General features: G+C 41.3%; 1 protein-coding gene across 23 annotated transcripts in view; it reads left to right on the top strand.

The window, feature by feature from the left end:
- INPP4A (inositol polyphosphate-4-phosphatase type I A) overlaps positions 1-20,385 on the top strand; it is a 208,966-nt gene that overhangs the window by 148,970 nt on the left and 39,611 nt on the right. For 14 of the 23 annotated variants that reach the window (XM_075916546.2, XM_075916548.2, XM_075916550.2 and 11 more), the window contains exons 14-20: positions 3,918-4,022; positions 4,896-5,004; positions 7,934-7,951; positions 11,065-11,248; positions 12,964-13,182; positions 13,889-14,159; positions 20,073-20,105. In XM_075916546.2, coding sequence (XP_075772661.1) covers positions 3,918-4,022; positions 4,896-5,004; positions 7,934-7,951; positions 11,065-11,248; positions 12,964-13,182; positions 13,889-14,159; positions 20,073-20,105 — 939 coding nt within the window. The remainder of the gene's footprint in view (positions 1-3,917; positions 4,023-4,895; positions 5,005-7,933; positions 7,952-11,064; positions 11,249-12,963; positions 13,183-13,888; positions 14,160-20,072; positions 20,106-20,385) is intronic. The other 9 variants (XM_075916555.2, XM_075916568.2, XM_075916551.2 and 6 more) reach the window with 7 other exon arrangements.

The raw sequence follows: 20,385 nt of genomic DNA, 5'->3' as shown, positions 1-20,385 counted from the left end.
TTCAGGTCACAACCACCCTAGAAATCTCTCTCAACCAGAGGCAGTTCCACCTTTGCTCCTCCTCTCCTCCCAACTGCCATTGCTCTTCAGCTGTAGGGGGAGAGGTACCAAACAGGGAGTTTCTCCCCCATCCACGGACCCGCACCATGCCTTACCACTCTATACCCAGAATCCCCCCATAAATTCTCCACGTTGGAAATCCCACCCTGACCAGCTCCGTCCCCAGCCTCAGAAGGCACCTGCACCCAGATCCGCCTACTGATCCCCTAGTTCCCTGCATCTGAAACTCCGCACCAAGTTCTACCCCCCTGCATCTGGAACCCCAACCCTGCACATAGACTGTCCCTTGGTGAGCCCCCCAAACTTGAACTCTTACCCCACTGAGCCCCACCTCCCTGCACTGGACCATTCGGATAAGCCCCACATACCCAGATCCCCACCCCACTGGCTCCCAACTAGCTGCACCTAGACTCCCATCCCACCAAGCCCCAGCACCTGCCCCCTTACTGAGCTCCTGCAGAGACCCTCTGTTGAGTCCCATTGGCCCTTCACCTGGAATAAGCCCCTGTGCATCCAGATTCCACACAAACAGCCCCACCCTTGAGCTGCCCAAGCACTGATTACCGTATTCAGAGCCTTCTCACCCACACCTAGATCCTTCGACGTTTGGATCCTACCGGGCTAAGCTTGCTTGCCCACACCTGGTGTACCCTGTGCAGAAGGGCAGGGGCCCAGGCTATTTCCTAGGTGGGCCCAGCCCTTTCACTATGTCAGGGTAGGTGGCAGCTGAGTTTGTATCGTGAGTGGTAGGGGAGAGCTGCAGGGTGATCTCCTACCTCTGTGTAGTCAGTGGCCTAGAGCCTCAACCTTTATTTATTGACAAATAAAATTTGCAGAATTCTAAAATATTATGCACAGAATTTGCATTTTTTCAGCAAAGAATTCCCTCGGGAGTTTTATTTGAGTGTGTGTGCGTGCACACCTACACACACTCTACAAAGTCTAGGGTGCTGATTCAGCTTAAGAATAATAAACTGAAACTAACCTTTTATAGGTAAAGAGCTATTTTCAGAACTCCCCAATGCAATTCTGACTGATTATATTAATACTACTTTTAGAACTTTTACTATATCTTATAAAGTACACATCATAATATACTACATGATCCAGGTTTTAGTTTTTATTCCAAGAATTCCCAAATCTTTGATAGATGCTCAGTTTTGGGTTTTTTTATACTTAGCTCGCTCTAAAGTATTAGGGGAATTATTTGACTTATGTGTTTTGTCTTTTTAAAGGAATGTGTTTGTGTTTGTGATTATTTCATAAGCTTAATAAAACTAAACGGGAAATAAGGCAGTTTATAATTGATCGAATTATGCACAAATGGAGGAATGATATAACTTTATTTACCCTAATATTAGTCCAGCTTTTCATTTAAAATGGAGGAATTGCCTGGCTGTATTTTGTTCACTTTTGTACCCCCCTTATTATGTATTCCTGTCAGGACAGATTATATACTTTTATTCTACATTCATAATTCCTGTTGACATCAGTGGAGGAGGATGGGGTTCATTCATAGTTCAAGAATGCTGTTTTAACATACACTGTCTTCACTCGTTGTGAAATTCTCCATGTTCAGGGGGCCAGCATAAAGGTTTAGGTATCATGTCAGTTTGATTTTGAAGTTTTAAGTGGGACTAGCTGTCAGTGGTATGTAGGCTTTGTACTGGCCTCCCTGCACGGGAGAAAAATTGTCACCTTGAAAGCAGAGAACAGCAGTAACCAATAGGAGGAAGGATGATTTTCATGTGATATTCCAATTCAGAAGACTCAGACCAATCAGTGATAATAAAGTCAAATCCCAGGAAAGTAAGTCAGAAAGTATCAGTGTGTGTGTGCGCACAAATCCTAAAGTTGCAGTGTGCATCCCACCTCAGGTTGTTGGAAGGGCAGGCATGTATGTGGGTGACGGTATATTACAATGTTAATTACTGAGCTAGTATAGCTTTGTGCATGATAGCGCAATGTTGACACTGTTGCGTATTTGCTTTTTGTCTAAAACAGGGGTTCTCAAACTTCATTCTACAGCGACCCCTTTCTGACAACAAAAATTACTACACAACCCTGGGGAGGGGCGGGGGAGAGGCCAAAGCCTGAGCCCCACCAACCTGGGGCAAGGTGGGAGAGTTAAGGCCAAAGTCCTGCAGTCCTAGGGTATTTCTACACTGCGGAGCTTTTTCCGGAAAAGCTCTGCCGCATCCAAGGAATGCTTCTGCTTTTACGGAATAGTTTCTGAAAAAGTGGACACATTCTTTCGGCATCCCTGTATTCCTCATTGTATGAGGAATAAGAGATGTTTCAAAATAGGAGGTTTTTCCCTGTGTAAATGGGCCACATTTTGGAAAAGCCTCTTCCAAAAAAAAAAAAAGCGGAAAAAGATACTCAAAATGTGGTTTGCAATTTGCGTATCTTTTTCCAATCTAACTCTGCAGACTAGACATAGCCCCAGTGGGGAGCTCAAAACCCAAGGGCTTCAGCCCCAGACAGGGGACATGTAAGCAGAGTCGCACTGCCTAGGGTTGAAGCCCGAGAGCCTCAGCTTCCGCTCTGGGTGGCAGTATTTGGACTTTGGCTTTGACCCTGGGTCTCAGTAAGTCTAAGACAACCCTGACAATTCCATTAAAATGGGATCCCAACCCATTATGGGGTCCTAACCTAAAGCTTGAGAACTGCGGTCTAAAGCCTTAATCGAGCAATGCATGATAAACGTTCTGCTGAAGTCAGTGAAACTTTTCCCTAGTCAAGTATGTGCTTAGGTGCTTTGCTGGGTTGATTCCAGGGATCTGCAACAGTGAGAGAAAACAATAGCTCAGTGCTAAAATATAAATTTATTTTGATAGCCATTTAGACCACAGTTCTGCAAGGGAGCTAAGCATGTGTTTGAAACTTCCTGAAACAGGGCTTAAGTAGATCTCTAACTCCAACTCATTCTTCTTAGGTTAGTATTTGGACTCCACCAGATCTAGTAACTAGGGATTATATTTATTATTAATAAATAAAGTAAGCCAGTAACTGTACAGGGACCTGGAATGCCTCAATTGTAAACATCCTCCATATTAGTTATAGTATTTTTCATACTATTCCATGTATAAATTACTCAAAATTGGAGTGAAATGAGTATAGAGATAGGAACAAATTAATTCTCATCGGTCGGCTAGATGAAGTGCATTAGAATAGTTGTTTTGTCTGCTAGTTGCTTTCATAAATGTTTTGATGGGACTGATTTCTTCACCCCTTGCTATCAGAAGATTTTGGGTATTTTTTAAAAAGATGATATTCTCCAGGTTCTTCCACTGTATTCACGTACACTCTTCCAGCACTTGTGTACAGAGAGAGCATATTCTATCAGAATACAATAAAACCAATGTATTTGACTATGCATTAGTATCTGTTTTATTAGACATTTCCCTCCAATATCACATATTCTTCCTGTACCAGAAGGTTGGTCACAGGGTCTGGCAAGTGAACTTTTAAACTAAGCCTCTGTTGCTACTTCACTTTTGTGATCATACAGTTTTGGTCAATAAGTGCCAGAGACTCCCAAGTGGGGTGGAGCCAGTCTGGTGCCCTCTGTAGCTGTCTCCCTTCCTTGCTGCTGGAAATGGGCCCTCTGCTCCTGGCACCATCCAGTTCCCCTAGCCATTGCCATGGGTGAGTGACACTTGTTGTTAACCAAATGTGCTTTGCAAACCTCTGCTAGTCAGCAAGTCATACTATCCGTCAGCGTTACTTCCCCCCTAATGTTTGACATGTTCGAAAGTAGCCCCACTCTACACTTGTTGGTATTTTGACACTGGCATTGGACATGGTTTTTTAGGGCAGATAGAGAATAAATATTTTTCTGCTGCATTTCTCAGGACCTTCGTTTAAAGCAAGTAGCTTGAAAGCTGATAAAAAATTGGAATTCGTGCCCACAAATTTACACATACAGAGAATGAGAGTCCAGGATGATGCAGGATCAGGTACTTCTCTCTCTTTCTCTCTCTTGCACGCGTGTGAAGACATTATTCTCTATTTTTGGGTTTCCATCATCCACAGCTAAGTGCCCCTCAAAACAATGCAGCTTCTATGTAGTAGTAATATTACTTAACATTGGAATAGCAGATACCATTCTTAGATCTCAAAGCACTTTACTATAGAGTACATATCATTACCCTTGTTTTATCAGTGGTAAAACCAAAGAGCAGACCAGCTTGTCCAAGATCATGTAGCACAGCACCATCGGAACTAGGGGACAGAACCAAAATCTCCCATCTTCCATCTGTGTGCTGTATCTACTGCATTAAGCTGCTGAATCCCTTTTGGCTTTAGGAGCTACCAGGATCATTTCTGTTTGTCAGGATATTGGAGGCCCATTTAATTTGTGAGGGTCCGTCACGTGTGCAGCACGTTAGACGTGTAAAAAGATATTAATTTGTTTAGGTTGAGCTTGTTTCTTTGTAAAAAGCCTAATTTTCTCCTTTCATTTAATGCTCAGCCACATCCATCTGCCGACCCATAGTTACCTTGTGTGTCCTCCAGATAGAAGGGATGATAGGCAGCGGTATGAAAGTTAATCCTCCATCTCCCAACATTGGAATATTATCTTTGTTGGTCTTCCAAAACGAGAAACCGGAGTCCAAGCTTCAAACTGAGGTCTCTCATTTGGGAGCACATGGCAGTTTCTCAAGGCCACTAGCACAGTTTCAAATTTTTTAACACTCCAAGGTGTTCTGAAGACTTTGGTCTCTCCCAGGAGTATTTGAGAAATTACCTTTGAGTAGTTTGAGTGTCCACAGATTCAGCCAAAGTAAAGATGGTGAACTTTCCTTTGTAAGCATTTTTTGTCCACCCAGATCAGAATTACGACATAGTAACCATAGGAGCACCAGCAGCTCACTGCCAAGGCTTTAAATCGGGGGGTCTACGGAAAAAGCTGCATAAATTTGAAGAAGCAAAGAAGCAGTAAGTAGAAGAGTTATTATAATAAAACTCATCAACTGCCTTTTCTTAATCTCCAGGCTTTGTAAAATCATCCCATTCCATATTTTGTTGCACCTTCATTTGGCAGTTTCGCCAAATACTATTAAGTTTGTGCTATGCTTTTTTCAAAAAAGGGAAAATCAGGGTTTTCCATTGGTTTTTTGTTTAACAACAGTTGCTTTTCATATTATTTTGTGGAATATTTAATATTACAGGACAGATGTTAAACTAGCTAAACTGAACAACTTATGTGTTGAATTTGGTTTAGTTGAGTTTAAATTCTGTCTATATCCTAATTTGTGACTGATTTCCTAAAATCACAAGCTGCTGAGACCCCTCTGATCCTTCCCCTACAACTTCAGGACTCTACACAAAGACAGATCAGTTGACTTGATCTACCTCCCCTATCCCCAAGGCAGGAGCAGTTCCTCAAGCATAAATTTCTTATTAACTTATGAACTTGGATTTAGGTGGGGCCAGTTGCTCCGGGTATTTCTATATTGCCCCAGGCTTTTGGTACTGAGTAGTTACTAATTGTTCTCCATCCATATTAAAATAAAAATATTAGACCAGAGTGTGCCCCATAGATGCATGCCTAAAGCGAATCTCTGTACATTGAGCTCCTTCTTTTTGCCCTGCAGGAGGGATCATTCACCTCTGTTACACTATGCATTCCCCCTACCTCCTATCCTACCAATGCCTCTCTTGGTAGGCAGAGGCAGGGGGAAGTAGCCATTCACACTGCAGACCGAGGCAGAACTTGAGAAGGCCCATGCTGAGAAGGTGTGCTGAAGAGGAAGGCACACACCGTTTCCCTTCTGGCTTCCTGGCATCTCTCTACTGTGCAGCAGGGAGACATGCCCATGCAGCCCAGATGACAGACCTGTGCCAGTTCTGCTTGAGCTAGCACACTAGAAAGCGACCTGAATAAAAGGACTCAGGGGATGGGGCAGCTAGACCTTGTTGTTCCCAGTGCCTGTGTCCACACTGCTATTTTTAGTCTGCTAGCATGAGTAGAACTAGCATGTGTCTTTTCTACCCAGGCTGAGAGGCACTTTCCCAGCTGTAGTGTAGACCTATCCAAGGAGCTTACAAGAGACAGATAATACAACTCTGGGCTGCATTATCTTACCTGTAAAACCCCCCTTCTGGAGCTACAGGAGCAACTGCAGCCAAGGGGAAACTTTAGTAGTGCAGCTTCAAGGGGCATCAAGGCACAGAGAGATGAGATGACCTGGACACTAACCTCAATTCAGTATTTCTGGAGGCTACTAATTTGAGTAATGGATAGGGCTACGTGCAGTGCTGGTTGACATCTTGGAATCAGATTAGCGCATGTAGCGATACAGTATTGAACCCAGCACTAAAACAGCATCTGACTTACAGCATGTGCCAGGATGGGACAAGCAAGTGTATACATCCAGTAGGCGAGGCTGAACTTTTTCTTGTTGTTGATACCAAAATCTGCATTCAAAACTGTTTTATATTTGTCTACGTAGTTTCTCCTAGGGCCCACATCGCTGACCTATCTAAACCACTGATGTCTTTTTTCCATCAAATCTATTCAAAACTTCCATTTTCATCCTGCATTTTTCTTCTGGGCCTTCACAATGCTGTAGGTCTTCTGTTCCTGTATTTGAGCATAACTTTCCTATTAGCAGTATGATTTGCCAGAAGGGAGCACAAATTACAAGTCCTTTTTCTATTCCCTAAGTTTCCTTATTCAGTCTATTGGGTGTATCCTATAATAACATTAATTTAGAGTGGTTTTGTAGTAAGACTTGAGATAATCTCCATATAAGATGTAACGGAGCAGGGAGAAAAACTGTACCTATGAAGATAATCTTAAAATATATTTGATCAGAAAATCAAGTACGTTTATTGCATTTCATTTTCACTGCTTAACCAGGCATCACTGTCTCGGAGTAGTCCTTACTCTGATCTTTTAGGGGCTTGCAAGCAGAATGAAAAATGAGGTGTCTTGGAACTTGTAAAACAAAAATGCATTGACTCAAAAAGGTTTGGCCTATATGTGTGATTCAGGCGTCCCATCAAACCTAATGTATAAAACTAGAACCATAAAATAGTTCTAAAAGCAAGCACCAGGGTTTCATCTTTTGAGAAGGAAGCCCAGAATATTATGGTAAATAAAAAATCAGTAACAAAAAATACCTCCACTTCGGTACATGCAAAAAATACTATGTTTCAGGTGTAACATTGACTGGACAATCTGCAGTGATATAGTCAGTTTGTGCAGCCAGTGTTGGTTCTGTGCACTGTATTATGTAGGAAATAAAGCTAAATAATTATAATGGTCCCTTCTGGCCTTACGTGTTTGAGTTTCTGAATGTCCTTAGGCTAAGAGTGTCAATACCAAGACCCATCATTTGGATGTCTTATCACAGGTTATAATAAAATCCATAGAACATGTTTTGGTAACTAAATAAAATGTATTGAGAGTCTAATCTCTCCTCATTTACACACAGGTCTCAGTAGCATTTTGAGGGATGATGTGCTTTAAAGGGGAAAATAGAATCCACTATTAATAGATAGGAAAAACTAGTAGTAGTCAGAGGTTTGTTTTGTGTGGGCTTCTTTGCTGCTATACAAACAAGCACAGTAGAATTTAATTCCACCTTTTTCATCAGTGTTATGTACAAATGACTTTTACTTTTTCTGCTTGTTGATTAGAATGTTCCTTGTACGCTTACAGCAAATGTGAGCAAATACAACACATTTGCCTGTTATTCTGCAGTAAGTGTATATTTGCTTACAAGTTTAATCATATGTACATGCCTTATTGAAAATATTAAGCAATTTAAAATATTTTCCCAAACTTACTTTGCTTTGTTTTCTGCTTTCAGTATTTGCAAACAATCTGCTAATTTTATTTTGGTTTTGTTTTTTTTAGCAGTTATGAGGAATGTTGGTGAGTTTTCTGTTTCTGAGAGTTTGTGGAGAGAGTCTTTTTCTTTTGGGATGAGGCAGATATTGGTGTATTTTAACGTATGCAAATGTTTTTAATGTTGTACATTGTAACATCATTAATTATGCTGTAAGTGACTGTAGCAGCTTAGTAGAAAGTGATAAATTAATGAATTTGTCCTTCCAACTGCAACTTTTATTTTGTAATGAACAGCTAACTTCATATCTCTCTCTGATTTTTATGAAATCAGGAGACTGCAAATTAGAATAATATGTGTTCATATGTTCCTCTGTATCTTCCAATGAAAAATAAATAACAGAGAGGAAGCTACACAGAACTGTTTTTTAACTTTTCACTTCTATCGGATAAGACAACACACGGCTTTAAGACTATGATGTAGCAGTTGGCCTGGTTTACGATTTTGAAATTAATCTCTGCACATAAGCACTTGTTCTTAACCTTTGTGCAGTTTTCCCCCTTAATTTTATTCCTACTTTATTCAGTGCCATAGAAGAACAAGTGAAAGGTTAATCAATCGTTTGATGGTGAAATAGTGCTTCTGCCCTGAGCTAAAGTATTTGGAGTTGATTTGCTGATTATTATTCATTATGGTATGGCCATACTTCTTATGGCCTGATCTGAAGTCCAGTGAAGTAAATAGAAAACCTCTCATTGCCAGCAGGGTTTTAGATGAGGTCTACAGATTAGACCATATATATCTTCTGAAAGCACCACAGAATGCAAATTGTTCATTTATAACTTTCCACACCTAGTGATGTGGAACTTGTGGGGTTTTTGAGGCAAAGGATTTATTAAACATATCCTATAGCTTGCTTATGCAGAATGACAGCTGTTCATTTAAAAGAGTGATTGCAGATTGGAAAGTGGATACATGTGCACTTCATGCCATAATAGTTTCTTTCCTCTGACCATCCCAGGGAAATGTATTTATTTTTAAATAAGACTCTGAATATGCTGCATGGCCTTCCTGCCAAATACATCATCTATCTGCATGTTAACCTTCCTATAATGGAAAGAAATGGCTAAGAGGAATTGTCAGCAATAACACTGGTCACCTTGAAGCAGGCTTGACTCATTATGCAGTAAAAGTTTCCTTACAAAGGAGATCTGTTTCATTTATGGATAAGAGTATAGGGGGTGAGATCTCCTTTTGTTCCCTATAGAAAGGTGTGTGACCAGAAGAACACAAAATGATGCCTTTTTTAGGAGTTACTTCCGCATTACATCCTTGTGATTATTACTCTTTTAAAGGAAGTCATACTGGATAACCATAATGGTCCATTCTGGCCTTAAAATCTGTATACCTATGAAAATGCTTTCAGACTGACTTCTGGGACAATAGCTTTTTAACTGTGCCTTATGAGAGGCTCCTGCATTATCCTGTAGACATGCTGTAAAAGAGAATATACATTCCTCTATTTCCCTTGAAAAAGTTTATAAAAAAAATAAGATATGTTCCCAGTCCATGGCATAACTCCCTCTCCCTTTTCCCAAAGCAAAAGACTTCAGATTCCTCAAAGATGATGATTTGGGACAGTTGCACCTGGGAAATTAGGTTCTCTAATGTGTTCAACATGGCTTTGTCCACCCAACTACTGACACTTACATTAACAACAGGTACTTTCATGTCTAATGGCTACAGTGAAGCCATTAATTATAGGAAACATGAGTAGGAGAAATAAATTAACTTGTACCAGTTTAGGCAGCTCTGATTTGGCACTTCATCAGAATAGGAAAACACACTAGTCATACGCTGAGACAAAGGCAATAAAACATCTGCAGCTAGACCATGTCAGCTGACTCCAACTTGACTCCAACTGCATATTTAAAGCTGTACAACCAACCTTAGTGTGGACACAATTATACCGGTATCAAAGTACTTACACTAGTATAGCTTATTCACAGATGAGAAGAAAAATAGACTATGCCAGTAAAATGCATCTTTATATTAGTGTAACTGCATCCACATTAGGACTGACCCATCGTAACTATACGGTGGGGGGGGGGGGGGGGGAATCATACCTCTACTTGACATAGTTATACTGGTAGAAAGTGTCTAATCATGAAACTTGGCTGTGGGCCTATAACGTTGCAATGTAGATGTTTCAGCTCAGGCTGGAGCAAGAGGGTCTAGGACTTCATGGGGTTCCAGTTAGAGCTGTATGTCTCCACTGCTATTGTATCGCCCCACAGCCATGTTTCACAATTAGACACTTTCTACTGGTATAACTGTTTCAGGTAGAGGTGTGATTTTGTCCTACAAAATAGTTATAATGGGCCAATCCTAATGAGGATGCAGTTACACTGATATAAAGATGCATTTTACTGGCATAGTCTGTTCTTCTCATCTGTGAACAAGCTATGCTGATGAAAGTACTTTGATAACAGTAAAACTGTGTCCACGCTGGGATGGGAGGTATAGGTTTAACTGCGCTGATGTAGTTAAAGAGATACAGTTGTGTGCAGACAACGCTACAATTCATAACCTGGGAAAGAGGTATCAGATGTAACTGTGTAAAACGTCTGCATTTTGGGAAGAGGGAGAGTGGGGAAAGCAACCTAAACAACTGGTTCTGTTTCTGTTGGTAAAATGTGTCATACACATTTGCCTCAGAAAACTGTCCCTCCTTAGGTGATCTGTGAGAACAGTCATTTAACATAAGTATTTAGTAAATCTTCCTCTGAATGATTTCATTATATACAGAGATGCTCAGGAATAAGTACAGCCAGTCCCCGAGTTGTGAACGGTCGACTTACGACCGTTCGCAGTTACGACCAAAACTGTCTTAAATGACGGACCCTGAGTTACGAAAGCGAGCCGCGCTTACGAACAGCTCGGTCGCGTGTAACTCTATGGGGTCCGACTTACGAACAAACCAAGTTACGACCAATTGCTTGGTCCATAACCAGTTCGTAAATCGGAGAGAGGCTGTATTCCTGCTGTTTCATTATCCATTGGTCTTCCACAGTTAATTGTTAGGTTAGGTTCATTTTGTTGTCTGCAATTCCTTTTCCGGCATGAAGAAGAGTGACTAGAGTTATTTATATCTATTTATATCTTCTGATAGATTATCTTTGAATTGTTTCTCTTTCAGCACTTCAACAAGCTCCCAGTCTATCATATACATACCACAGGACATTATTAGAGCAAAGGAGATTATTGCGCAAATCAATACCCTCAAAACTCAAGTCAGTTACTATGCTGAAAGGCTCTCGAGAGCTGCCAAGGATAGATCAGCTAACGGCCTTGAGAGAACGCTTGCCATTTTGGCAGATAAGGTAGGAGAATAACAAAACAAAAGAAAATCATGGTTGAAAGTGAAGTGAAACGCATTCTGAAGCTCCCCTTTTTTGTGAGCTCCCTGAAAAAAAGTCCAGAAATCGCCTCTGTTGTGGCCCCACCTAGACCCAACTGAAAAGTCAATCTAGATGAGAGTTGTGAATTTGCCATCATTTAGTCAGATTTTTTCTTATCTTCCAATAAGGATATAAAATCCTGTTTAATTGGTTAACCTGTTAAACATAATGTTTAACCAGTTAACTGATTAAAGAGGAGGTAGGCAGGGGGACCGCTCCACCTAGGCTAGAGTGACCCTCCGCCCACCCTGCTGCAGACAGGGGGCTACTCCCACTCCCACTGGAACCAGTAAGCCTCACCCATTAACTAGTTAACCATTCACATCCCTATCTTCCACTCTCTCTTGCCTCTACTTCACATGGAGTGGTGAGGATTGAGAAGGAAGAATGACACCCACTGGCTTCCTGCCCCAGGTTTATGGTATTGCCTCTGCTATGTGTCCAGTCACAACATCCCAGAGATGAAAATTCTAAATTCACTTTCATATTTGTGTGTCTATCACCACTGTCTGGTTTGTTGAGCTCCTTTCTGAGCAAGCTGTCATGCAACAGGAGCCTAAAGGAACTGGAACATCACAAGGTGTCTTCTCTGTCATTTAATGTATATAATAAGGGGAATATTAATTACATGAACTTCAGGCAAGTTGTAGACATTGTCCAATTAATACTTGACTCCTGTTAATAAAAATGAACTGAACAGGCAGTTAGAATGGAGCTTATTCACAGGGACAAGAACAATTGCAGTTGTATAGAGCTCTTTGGTTGGATTCAGAGTTCTAAGAAAGTATAGCTAATAAATAAGCTGTGTCTTATTACACAACACATTTGGCAGTCAGTTTGCTGTTTACACACTGTGGATGCCTGTATAATTTCCCATCATGCAGGAATGCATGTGCTGAAATTAAAATACCAGTTAATACAGATTGGACCTCTCTGATCCGGCACCTTTGGGACTTGACTGGTCCTGGATGAGGGATTTTGCTGGCCCTCTGCTGCCGGCTCCACCCCCTCTGACATATGGATTTTCTGCTGTTGGATACTATTAAGACACATTGTTTAATAAGGTTTTTTTTTTTAAATAGGTGAATAAGACCTAGTACCTGATGTTAAGTTATCTAGGTAAAAGTTAGGTCAGGTATCCTCATGCTTCAGTGCTTAAGTACATCTTTTGACAGAATAAGGAAGAAATTCCACCCAAGATGCAGTCTTACACAATGACAGGGATGTTACATGCCTTCCTCCTAAGCACCCAGCATTAGCAATTGACTGAAATGGGATACTGTATTAATGGAACATTGTCATTCCAGAGGAGACCAATTTCTGAGGACTGTATAAAGATGCCTGAGAATGTTTTTAAGACTGTTTCACTTAACAGAAAATGAAGTGCTGGTTCTAAGTGGAGGCACTAGGAACTGTAGGTATTTGTTAAATATTCAGCAAGTGTAGTCCTAAAATGTCACTACACATTTTTAAAACTACACTTCATATTTTTGCTTCCCATACATCCTTCTAAGGCCCTGCCATAAAATAAGAACAAACTCAAAACAAGGATAGTTTTTTTTTTAAATGAAAAAACAAGAACATAAATAAGGGCTTAAAAGTGAAAATGTTTTCGGATTCTGTTTTGTCATTTTTAGACACGGCAGCTTGTTACCGTCTGTGATTGTAAGTTATTGGCAAATTCAATACATGGATTAAATGCTGCAAGGCCAGATTATATAGCCTCAAAGGCATCTCCAACTTCTGAAGAAGGGGAACAAGTGATGCTAAGGAATGACCAAGACACCCTTATGGCAAGATGGGCAGGACGAAATAGCCGTTCTTCTCTGCAGGTGGACTGGCATGAAGAGGAATGGGTAGGTTTTCTGAATGGAGGGATGCGTCCTGCTAATGCCATCTCCTTTTTTCTCTCTTAGCATCTCTTTATTCCCTAGGGGTATGTCTAGACTACATGCCTCTGGCGACAGAGGCATGTAGATTAGACTACTCGGCATAGGAAAATGAAGCGGCGATGTAAATAATCGCCGCTTCATTTAAATTTACATGGCTGCTGCGCTGAGCCGATCAGGTGTTTGTCGGCTCAGAGTGATAGTCTGGAAGTTCCGCGGTCGACATCAAAGGCATTTGTCGACCTCCCAGGTATTAAATTTTCCTTCTGTATTTGATGGCTTATTGCTTTTACATTCTCCTATAATAGTGTGTGAGAGAAATGATGGATGTCTAGGTATATGTAAAAAAAAAATGTTTATACCACGGGAGGGGGAGGGGGGGTGTAAGAATTTTCATATACACACACATACACATTTGAAGTTGAAATAATTCCTGGAGAGATAAATTAGTGGGCAGATTATTACAAAGTTTTGCAGTTTATCACATGGATATTGCTTTGACTTTTGTAAATACATATGGAATGTGTATGTATAAATGCAGTGGCAAAGGGCAAACTTCCCTAAGCAATGGGGTCTAGAACTACAGTGGGCAAAGTATCACTTTTTTTGTGAATGTACTTGTCATGTAATGTTGGGATTGTTTTAATTCAAAAAGGGACATTTTTCTTTCAAGGGAAAAGTTTGGTTGAATGTTGACAAAAGTCTGGATTGCATTATTCAACGAGTGGACAAACTTCTCCAGAAAGAGCGTTTGCACAGTGACAGTTGTGAAGATGTTTTCCAGTGTGACATCAGCTGTACTAGTAAGAAAGGTAATCGGGACACACGTGCCTACTGGATAAATCCACAAAGCTTAGATGAGACCTCACCCTCATCCTCATCCTCATCCTCACCACCATCTTCAACCATCTCATCCTCTGCATGCTCTTCCCACAGAAACACAAGTGCGTATGACAGACACCAGTCCTGCTTTGCTCTATGTTGGCATGTTTCTTCCACCTTTTAATTCACCTTTATGTCAAATTCTAAATGTTTTAAATAGACAGGGTACCAGAGAAAGGGGTCTGGGTGAGTTTGGAATTGCTAACTTTTGAAGTGAAATCCTGGCCCCACTGAAATCAGTGCCAAAACTGCTATTGACACCAGCGGGGTCAGAAATCCATGGTGTTGAGAGCTGAGGTTCCAGATTTCAGAGGAATAGAATAAATCTGGAAAGCATCATAGCCTGATATATTACTCAGCCTATAGGTCAGGCCATACAGAGTGCTGCTAAATGAGAGTGCAGGAAAGGTGTTACAGAAGTACTGCTGGGTAAGAGGTTGCAGAGGAGTGAGCTAAGTACAGGTAGGTGCATTCGATTTTTAAATTGTGTGTGATATTTTATCCTCATACTCACTCAGTTGATGAGCAGATCAGTATCTCTCAGATGAATGAGGACAACATGCTTATTTATGAAGGGCTGCAGCATGCTGTTGGCTGAGCATATGACAAGGAGCCAGAAACTCTTGAGTTCCACATCTGGCTGTGCTGCTGATTTGCTGCATGGCTTTGGGCAGGTCACTTATGCTTATTTTTTTCAAGTCTGAGTGCCTTAAAGTGAAGCAGTTACATTTGTACTTAGGCACCCAAATCAGAGTGACCTAAATTTCCGAGATGCCAGAGTTGTAGTTCTCTTGGAATTCAATGAGAATTTTGAAAAATCAAGCCACTTTGGCTAAATATGAATTTAGGTGCATACAGAACAGCACCTTTCTTGGAACATTTTGGCTGTAAGCTCTTGGAGGGTCAGTTCACCCATCTGTAAAATGGGCAAAATGCCTTCAGGGGCCTGGAGGAGTAGGAAAGGCAAAGCACACTGACTAGTGGCCTCTGCAGTGCAGTTTGAAAAGGTGTGGAGCCTGCGCCCTCTTACCTTTCCACTAGTGCAATTTTCCAAGCGCCTCCAATCCCAGCAGACTTACTGGTCACTTGGGGCTATCAGTAGTGCTACAAGTACCCCTGCTGCACTCCAGTTGATAGGTATGTCCCATGAGGAAGACTGAAGGAAGGAGGGGCTCCTGGCACGTTTTCACCCAACCTCACTGCCATGGTGATTGTCTGGGACAGTTGTAGGACCCAATCCAACTCCCTTTTCAGTGAGTTCAGTGGTATTTGGATCAACCTTAAGTTGTAATTGTGAGCTTGTGTATTAGAGTGTATAACTGAGTAAAAGAATGCAGTAGCTAAGTAGCTATTTAAAAGTAACTGTTGGTTTGCAAGATAAGGTGGCCTTAAAATTATCACAAGCATTTAAGCAAAGTCATGGGAATATGTGGTATCAAAGTAGTCAAGCAGTTGGATTTTATCTAGTAGAAGTGAGCATAAAGCATAGAAATTGAAAGATTATTATATTCCGTTCTCCTGGTAGTATAGCTATAAATTAAATAAGACTATCAAAACTATAAGTTCAGTGCTAAATATACTGTGAATAAATAATGTCTTAAGCATGTGACTGAGATATATACTTAAACTAATCCCAGCTCTGTTTTACAAGTTTCCTACTCTTGCATGAAATTTCAGAATAACTTTATTTTTGTGTTACTTTTTGTAAAATAGTTTTCATTTTCATAGAACAGAACAAGCAGAGCATAATCTTGGAAATGCTCAAAACCCAAATCACCTTTTCTGTGTTTCATGCTCTGTGGTGTTTCATGGCTCTTCCTTCCACTATTTTTGCATGCCTGTGACTTCATGTTCATTCCACTATTCATAGTTTTGGAACAATCAGAGATGTGAACTTAAAAACTAAATAAAAACATATGCTGTAAAAAAGTTATTTTTAATACAAATCATGTAGAATTGAATGTCTGTTACATTTGATTTGCTGAATGTTCTAAATTGCCACGGTTTTTTGAGAATGTCCTATATTTTCGAGTAACCATGATATATAAATTGTTTATTTTCTTTCTGCGTCATTTGTTTGAACATCAGAACAACAATTACATAAGTTGATATTTGCTTAAATATATGAAGGGACCATGTGAATGTATATGCCAATAAGATCTGTGGATCCAATGTAATTTGTAAAGATAACTTTAAACGATAAGACTACTTAGTAGACCTCTTCCACCGATTGCATTACAGCACACACAGGCTGGAAGCTAGACTCCTTTAACTTAATGATTATATATGTTAAATAGATATCATTTTATTAGGAATGTATTGCTCTGTCTTAGAGTGATCTAGTAACAACTATGTGTGGCGATACCTTCTATTGATTCACTCATCAACCCTTTCCTGACCACTTACTAGCTGAGAACAGTAACGTGATGAATCAACAAATGTCAATGAGCACACTTGGCTCTCGCCTGCCCCCCTAATCCTCTACACTGCTGCCTCTCTATCAGAGGTGGTGCACATCCACATATGCCCCAATGAACATACAAAAATTGATTCCACACACAGATGGAAAGCGTTAGAGAGAACATTGACCCTGTCTCCTAGTTGCACAAACCTGTCAAGCTCAGTACTCATCTCAGTTATAGATTATGAGGAGTAGGGATGTTAGATAACATGTAATTGAATAGTTGTGTAATTGCATGAAATATTATTGGTTACATGACTTTTCAATAGTCCCCAGGGACAGGGGAGAGCCAGTGTGTTCCGGTCCCACTCCCGGGGAGCCCCCTCTCACCCTGCACTGCTTACACTCTATCAGAGGCAGCAGCGCATTGTGGCATCCAGGAGCCAGTCTGCAAGGGGAGCTGATTTTAAAACCAGCTCTGTGTGCAGACCAGCTCCCATCAGCCCTCCTATGCTGCTGCCTCTGATAGAAAGGCAGCAGCACAGGGTGGCAGTAGTCCCTGTCTGCGGGAAGCCTGAGCTCCCCACAGACAGAGGTTGCTCTGCAGGGAGCTTGCCCCTTCCTCCCCCCACAGAGAGGGGTTGCTATCACGGAGCAGCCTCTGTCCGCAGCAAGTCTGGGCCCACCACAGACAGAGGATGCTTTGCAATGACCTCCTCTACCTCCTCCCTGCTGTTGCTTCTGATAGAGGCCGTAGTTCTGGGAAGGGGAGCAGGCAGCACCAGCTCTTGCCATCCCTCCCCAATAGAAGGCAGCAAAGGGGGAGGCAGCGGGTGACGGAGCCAGCATGCACGGAGAGCTAGCTTAAAAGCTGGCTTCCCGTATGTATTAGCTCCTGCCTGCCCCCCAATCCTCTACACTGCTGCCTCTCTATCAGAGGCAGCACTGAGGGCGGGTTGAGGGAGGGGCGGGCAGGTGGATCCAGTGCTTTTGAAGAGCCAACTTCAAGCTCATGGGTACTGGCTCCCGCCTTCCCGCTCTTGCTGCCTCTGATACAGAGGCAACAAGGTGTGAGTGGAGGGGAAATGATGTAGTGGACAGGAATAAGCGATAAGACCAGGCTTATTGGTTAGTCGTGGGGTTGTCTACACGTTGACACCCCCATGAGGAAAGAAGCAGTTTCGGCAATAGTCTGGATCCCAGGTGTTCTATAGGTCAAAACCAGCTTGAATTGTACCAGAAATTAATTGGAAGCCACTGCAAATAAAGTGCCACCAAAGTCTATTGCTGATTCCCTTTAACTTTTGTGGGAGCAGGACTGAGCCCTAGCAGTTGCTGGTAGGGAAATAGTCCCTGATATTGAGTGAATCCATTGCCCCATTGACATCAATATTACCACTGATTTCAGTGGGACTAGGATTTTACCTATTCTTTTAAAATCTTTAAGCCATGCATGGTTGGTTTGGTTTTTTTCTGGATGCCAGAAGCAGTTTCCCACAACTAATATTAAGTCAGAGAGAGGCTCAACTGCAAAATTTAGGACTATGGCACCTTTTTAAAATTCTTCCTATCAGAGTTGCTACGCAGCAGGCTGAGGTGCAGGCTACAGTAGGGTCTAACTAGTGTGGAGCAGAAGCAATCCGTTGAAACTACTGACAATGGGAGCATTGCCTGCCAGATAGCCATTTAGAGCATGCTTCCTTTAGGACCTTTTATATTTGCCTTGGAATCACCTGGGTGGGTGTTTGCTTGTGGACCTGTTGGTAATTGCCTCTGATTTTTATCAGTCTTAAGCAAGCTCAGACACAGGGCAGGTCTATACTTCAAGGCTATACCTATATAACTAGAATACTGTGGGGTCTGACTAATTCACACCCCTGAGCAATGTTAGTTATACTGATATTACTCCCCATGTAGAAAGCGCTGTGTTGAAGGGAGAGCTTCTCCCATCGACATAGATACCATCTCTCAAGGAAGTAGATTAGCTGTGCCGACTACTATTGGTATGGGAGTGTGTTTGCATACAGCACTATAGTAGCGCGGTATGTGAAGACAAGCCTTCAGAAGCATTGTACTTCTTTGACTAGAAATACCCTCCTTTCCATGAGTACTTGTGAGGGAAACATATTTAATTTATTTAACCATTGACCTGAGAATAATAATAATTTGGTATTAAAGAACCAAAACAAAAAAAACCCCACACAGTTCTAAACTAAGCACGGTAAAGTTTTGTTGAACGTATTTTCCATACTGGGTGAATTGTGAAGGGAAATGTTTTCTGAAAGAGTAAAAAGAGAGACTTCTCCACAAAGCCTAAGAAGTATTTTTAAAATAAAATGTTACAACTGACTCAGATATTTGCTAAAAACTGATCTTTTTCTTATGAATAATATAATATAATATATGGAGATATATCTATCTCATAGAATTGGAAGGGACCTTGAGAGGTCATTGACTCCAGGCCCCTGCCCTCACGGCAGGACCAAGTAACATCCCTGACAGATTTTCCCCAGATCCCTAAATGGCCCCCTCAAGGATTGAGCTCATAACCCTCGGTTTATCCCTCCCCCCTATAATATATGGAGATAGACCTATCTCATAGAACTGGAAGGGACCTTGAAAGGTCATTGAGTCCAGTTCCCTTCCTAAAATCTTTACTGAATATCATGCAGGTCTTGTTGATTCAGAGGAGTAGTTCTAGCTCAGGTGTTAGTCTCCAGGACTTCTATTGAATTTGGTATTCTCTATTATCTGCTTCCTTTACCAAAAACTCTTGATATTAACATAACACAAGTTTCAAGTTTTGTTAATCTATTAAAAAATTCAGTATTTCAGGATATGTTGCGACTGGAGTTATTAAATTTTGACTATATTCCTGTCTGAGGGCTCCATCCTCGCATTGGAGGCAGTGCAAAACTCCCACAAGTTTCAGAGGGGCGTATGTTTGGGCCTTTGATATACACCCAGTACTGGCCAGAGTGAACAGATTTATAAATTGTATAACACAAAGTAAATATTATGAAATGGCAGAGTAGTGATTCTAATCACTGTTGCAGTTAGAGTACATTAATGTCACTATCTGTTAAATGCTCTGGTACTTTAAATGTATTGCTGATCTTTTGCTGTTCTGTTTTAGCTGCCTTACTGCAAGCTTATCCTACAGTTGCACTGAGCCAGTGGTTCTCAAACTGTGGTCCGTGCATTTATGGTCTACGGAACACTTGCTGATGGTCCACAGACAGCAAGCTGGTCCCATGGTACTTGGCTTCTCCTCCCTCTTGTCAATTGCTAAATCAAATATTAAAAGCAGCTAAAAATGCTTCCCTAATATTATTTTCCCTGTAAGCAATTGCTGGAGCTGCCACATGGTTATGATGTGATCATGAATAGTGGGGAGAAGTGGTCCACATAATCATACCGGGAGGAGAGGTAGTCCATGAGGCAATACCTCTGTTAAGTTGTGGTCCATTCTGTGAAAATGTTTGAGAACCCTGCACTGAGCATTTAAGTTGCTTATGTTGAGACTGTGTTGCTGCTCCTTAATCATGCATGTTGCACCTCCATTTCTGTGCAGATTGCAGCCCCCCTCCTGAAGAGTCCAGCCCAGGTATGTGCTTTTTCCATTCATGGCTTCTGCAAATTGCAATTTTTGTTTGTATTTAACAATGGAACAAGTGTTTTGCTGGTGAGTTATCTAATACTGCATTCGATGGAGTGCAGGGAAAGGGGGCTCTTTTCCCAATCATTCCCTTTTTACCAAATAAAAACAAGGTAGGAAGAAGACATGGAAGAAGAAATAACTGCATGTATCACTTAACTTCTATAAACATATATCATCTCACTGTGAAATCTGATAAGTTATTATTTTCCTAAACAGAAGGGGAACA

Source organism: Pelodiscus sinensis, chromosome 1, assembly GCF_052426305.1.
Source record: "Pelodiscus sinensis isolate ZL-2025 chromosome 1, ASM5242630v1, whole genome shotgun sequence".
Taxonomy (NCBI): Eukaryota; Metazoa; Chordata; order Testudines; family Trionychidae; genus Pelodiscus; species Pelodiscus sinensis.
This window is presented reverse-complemented; position numbering and strand designations above follow the sequence as displayed.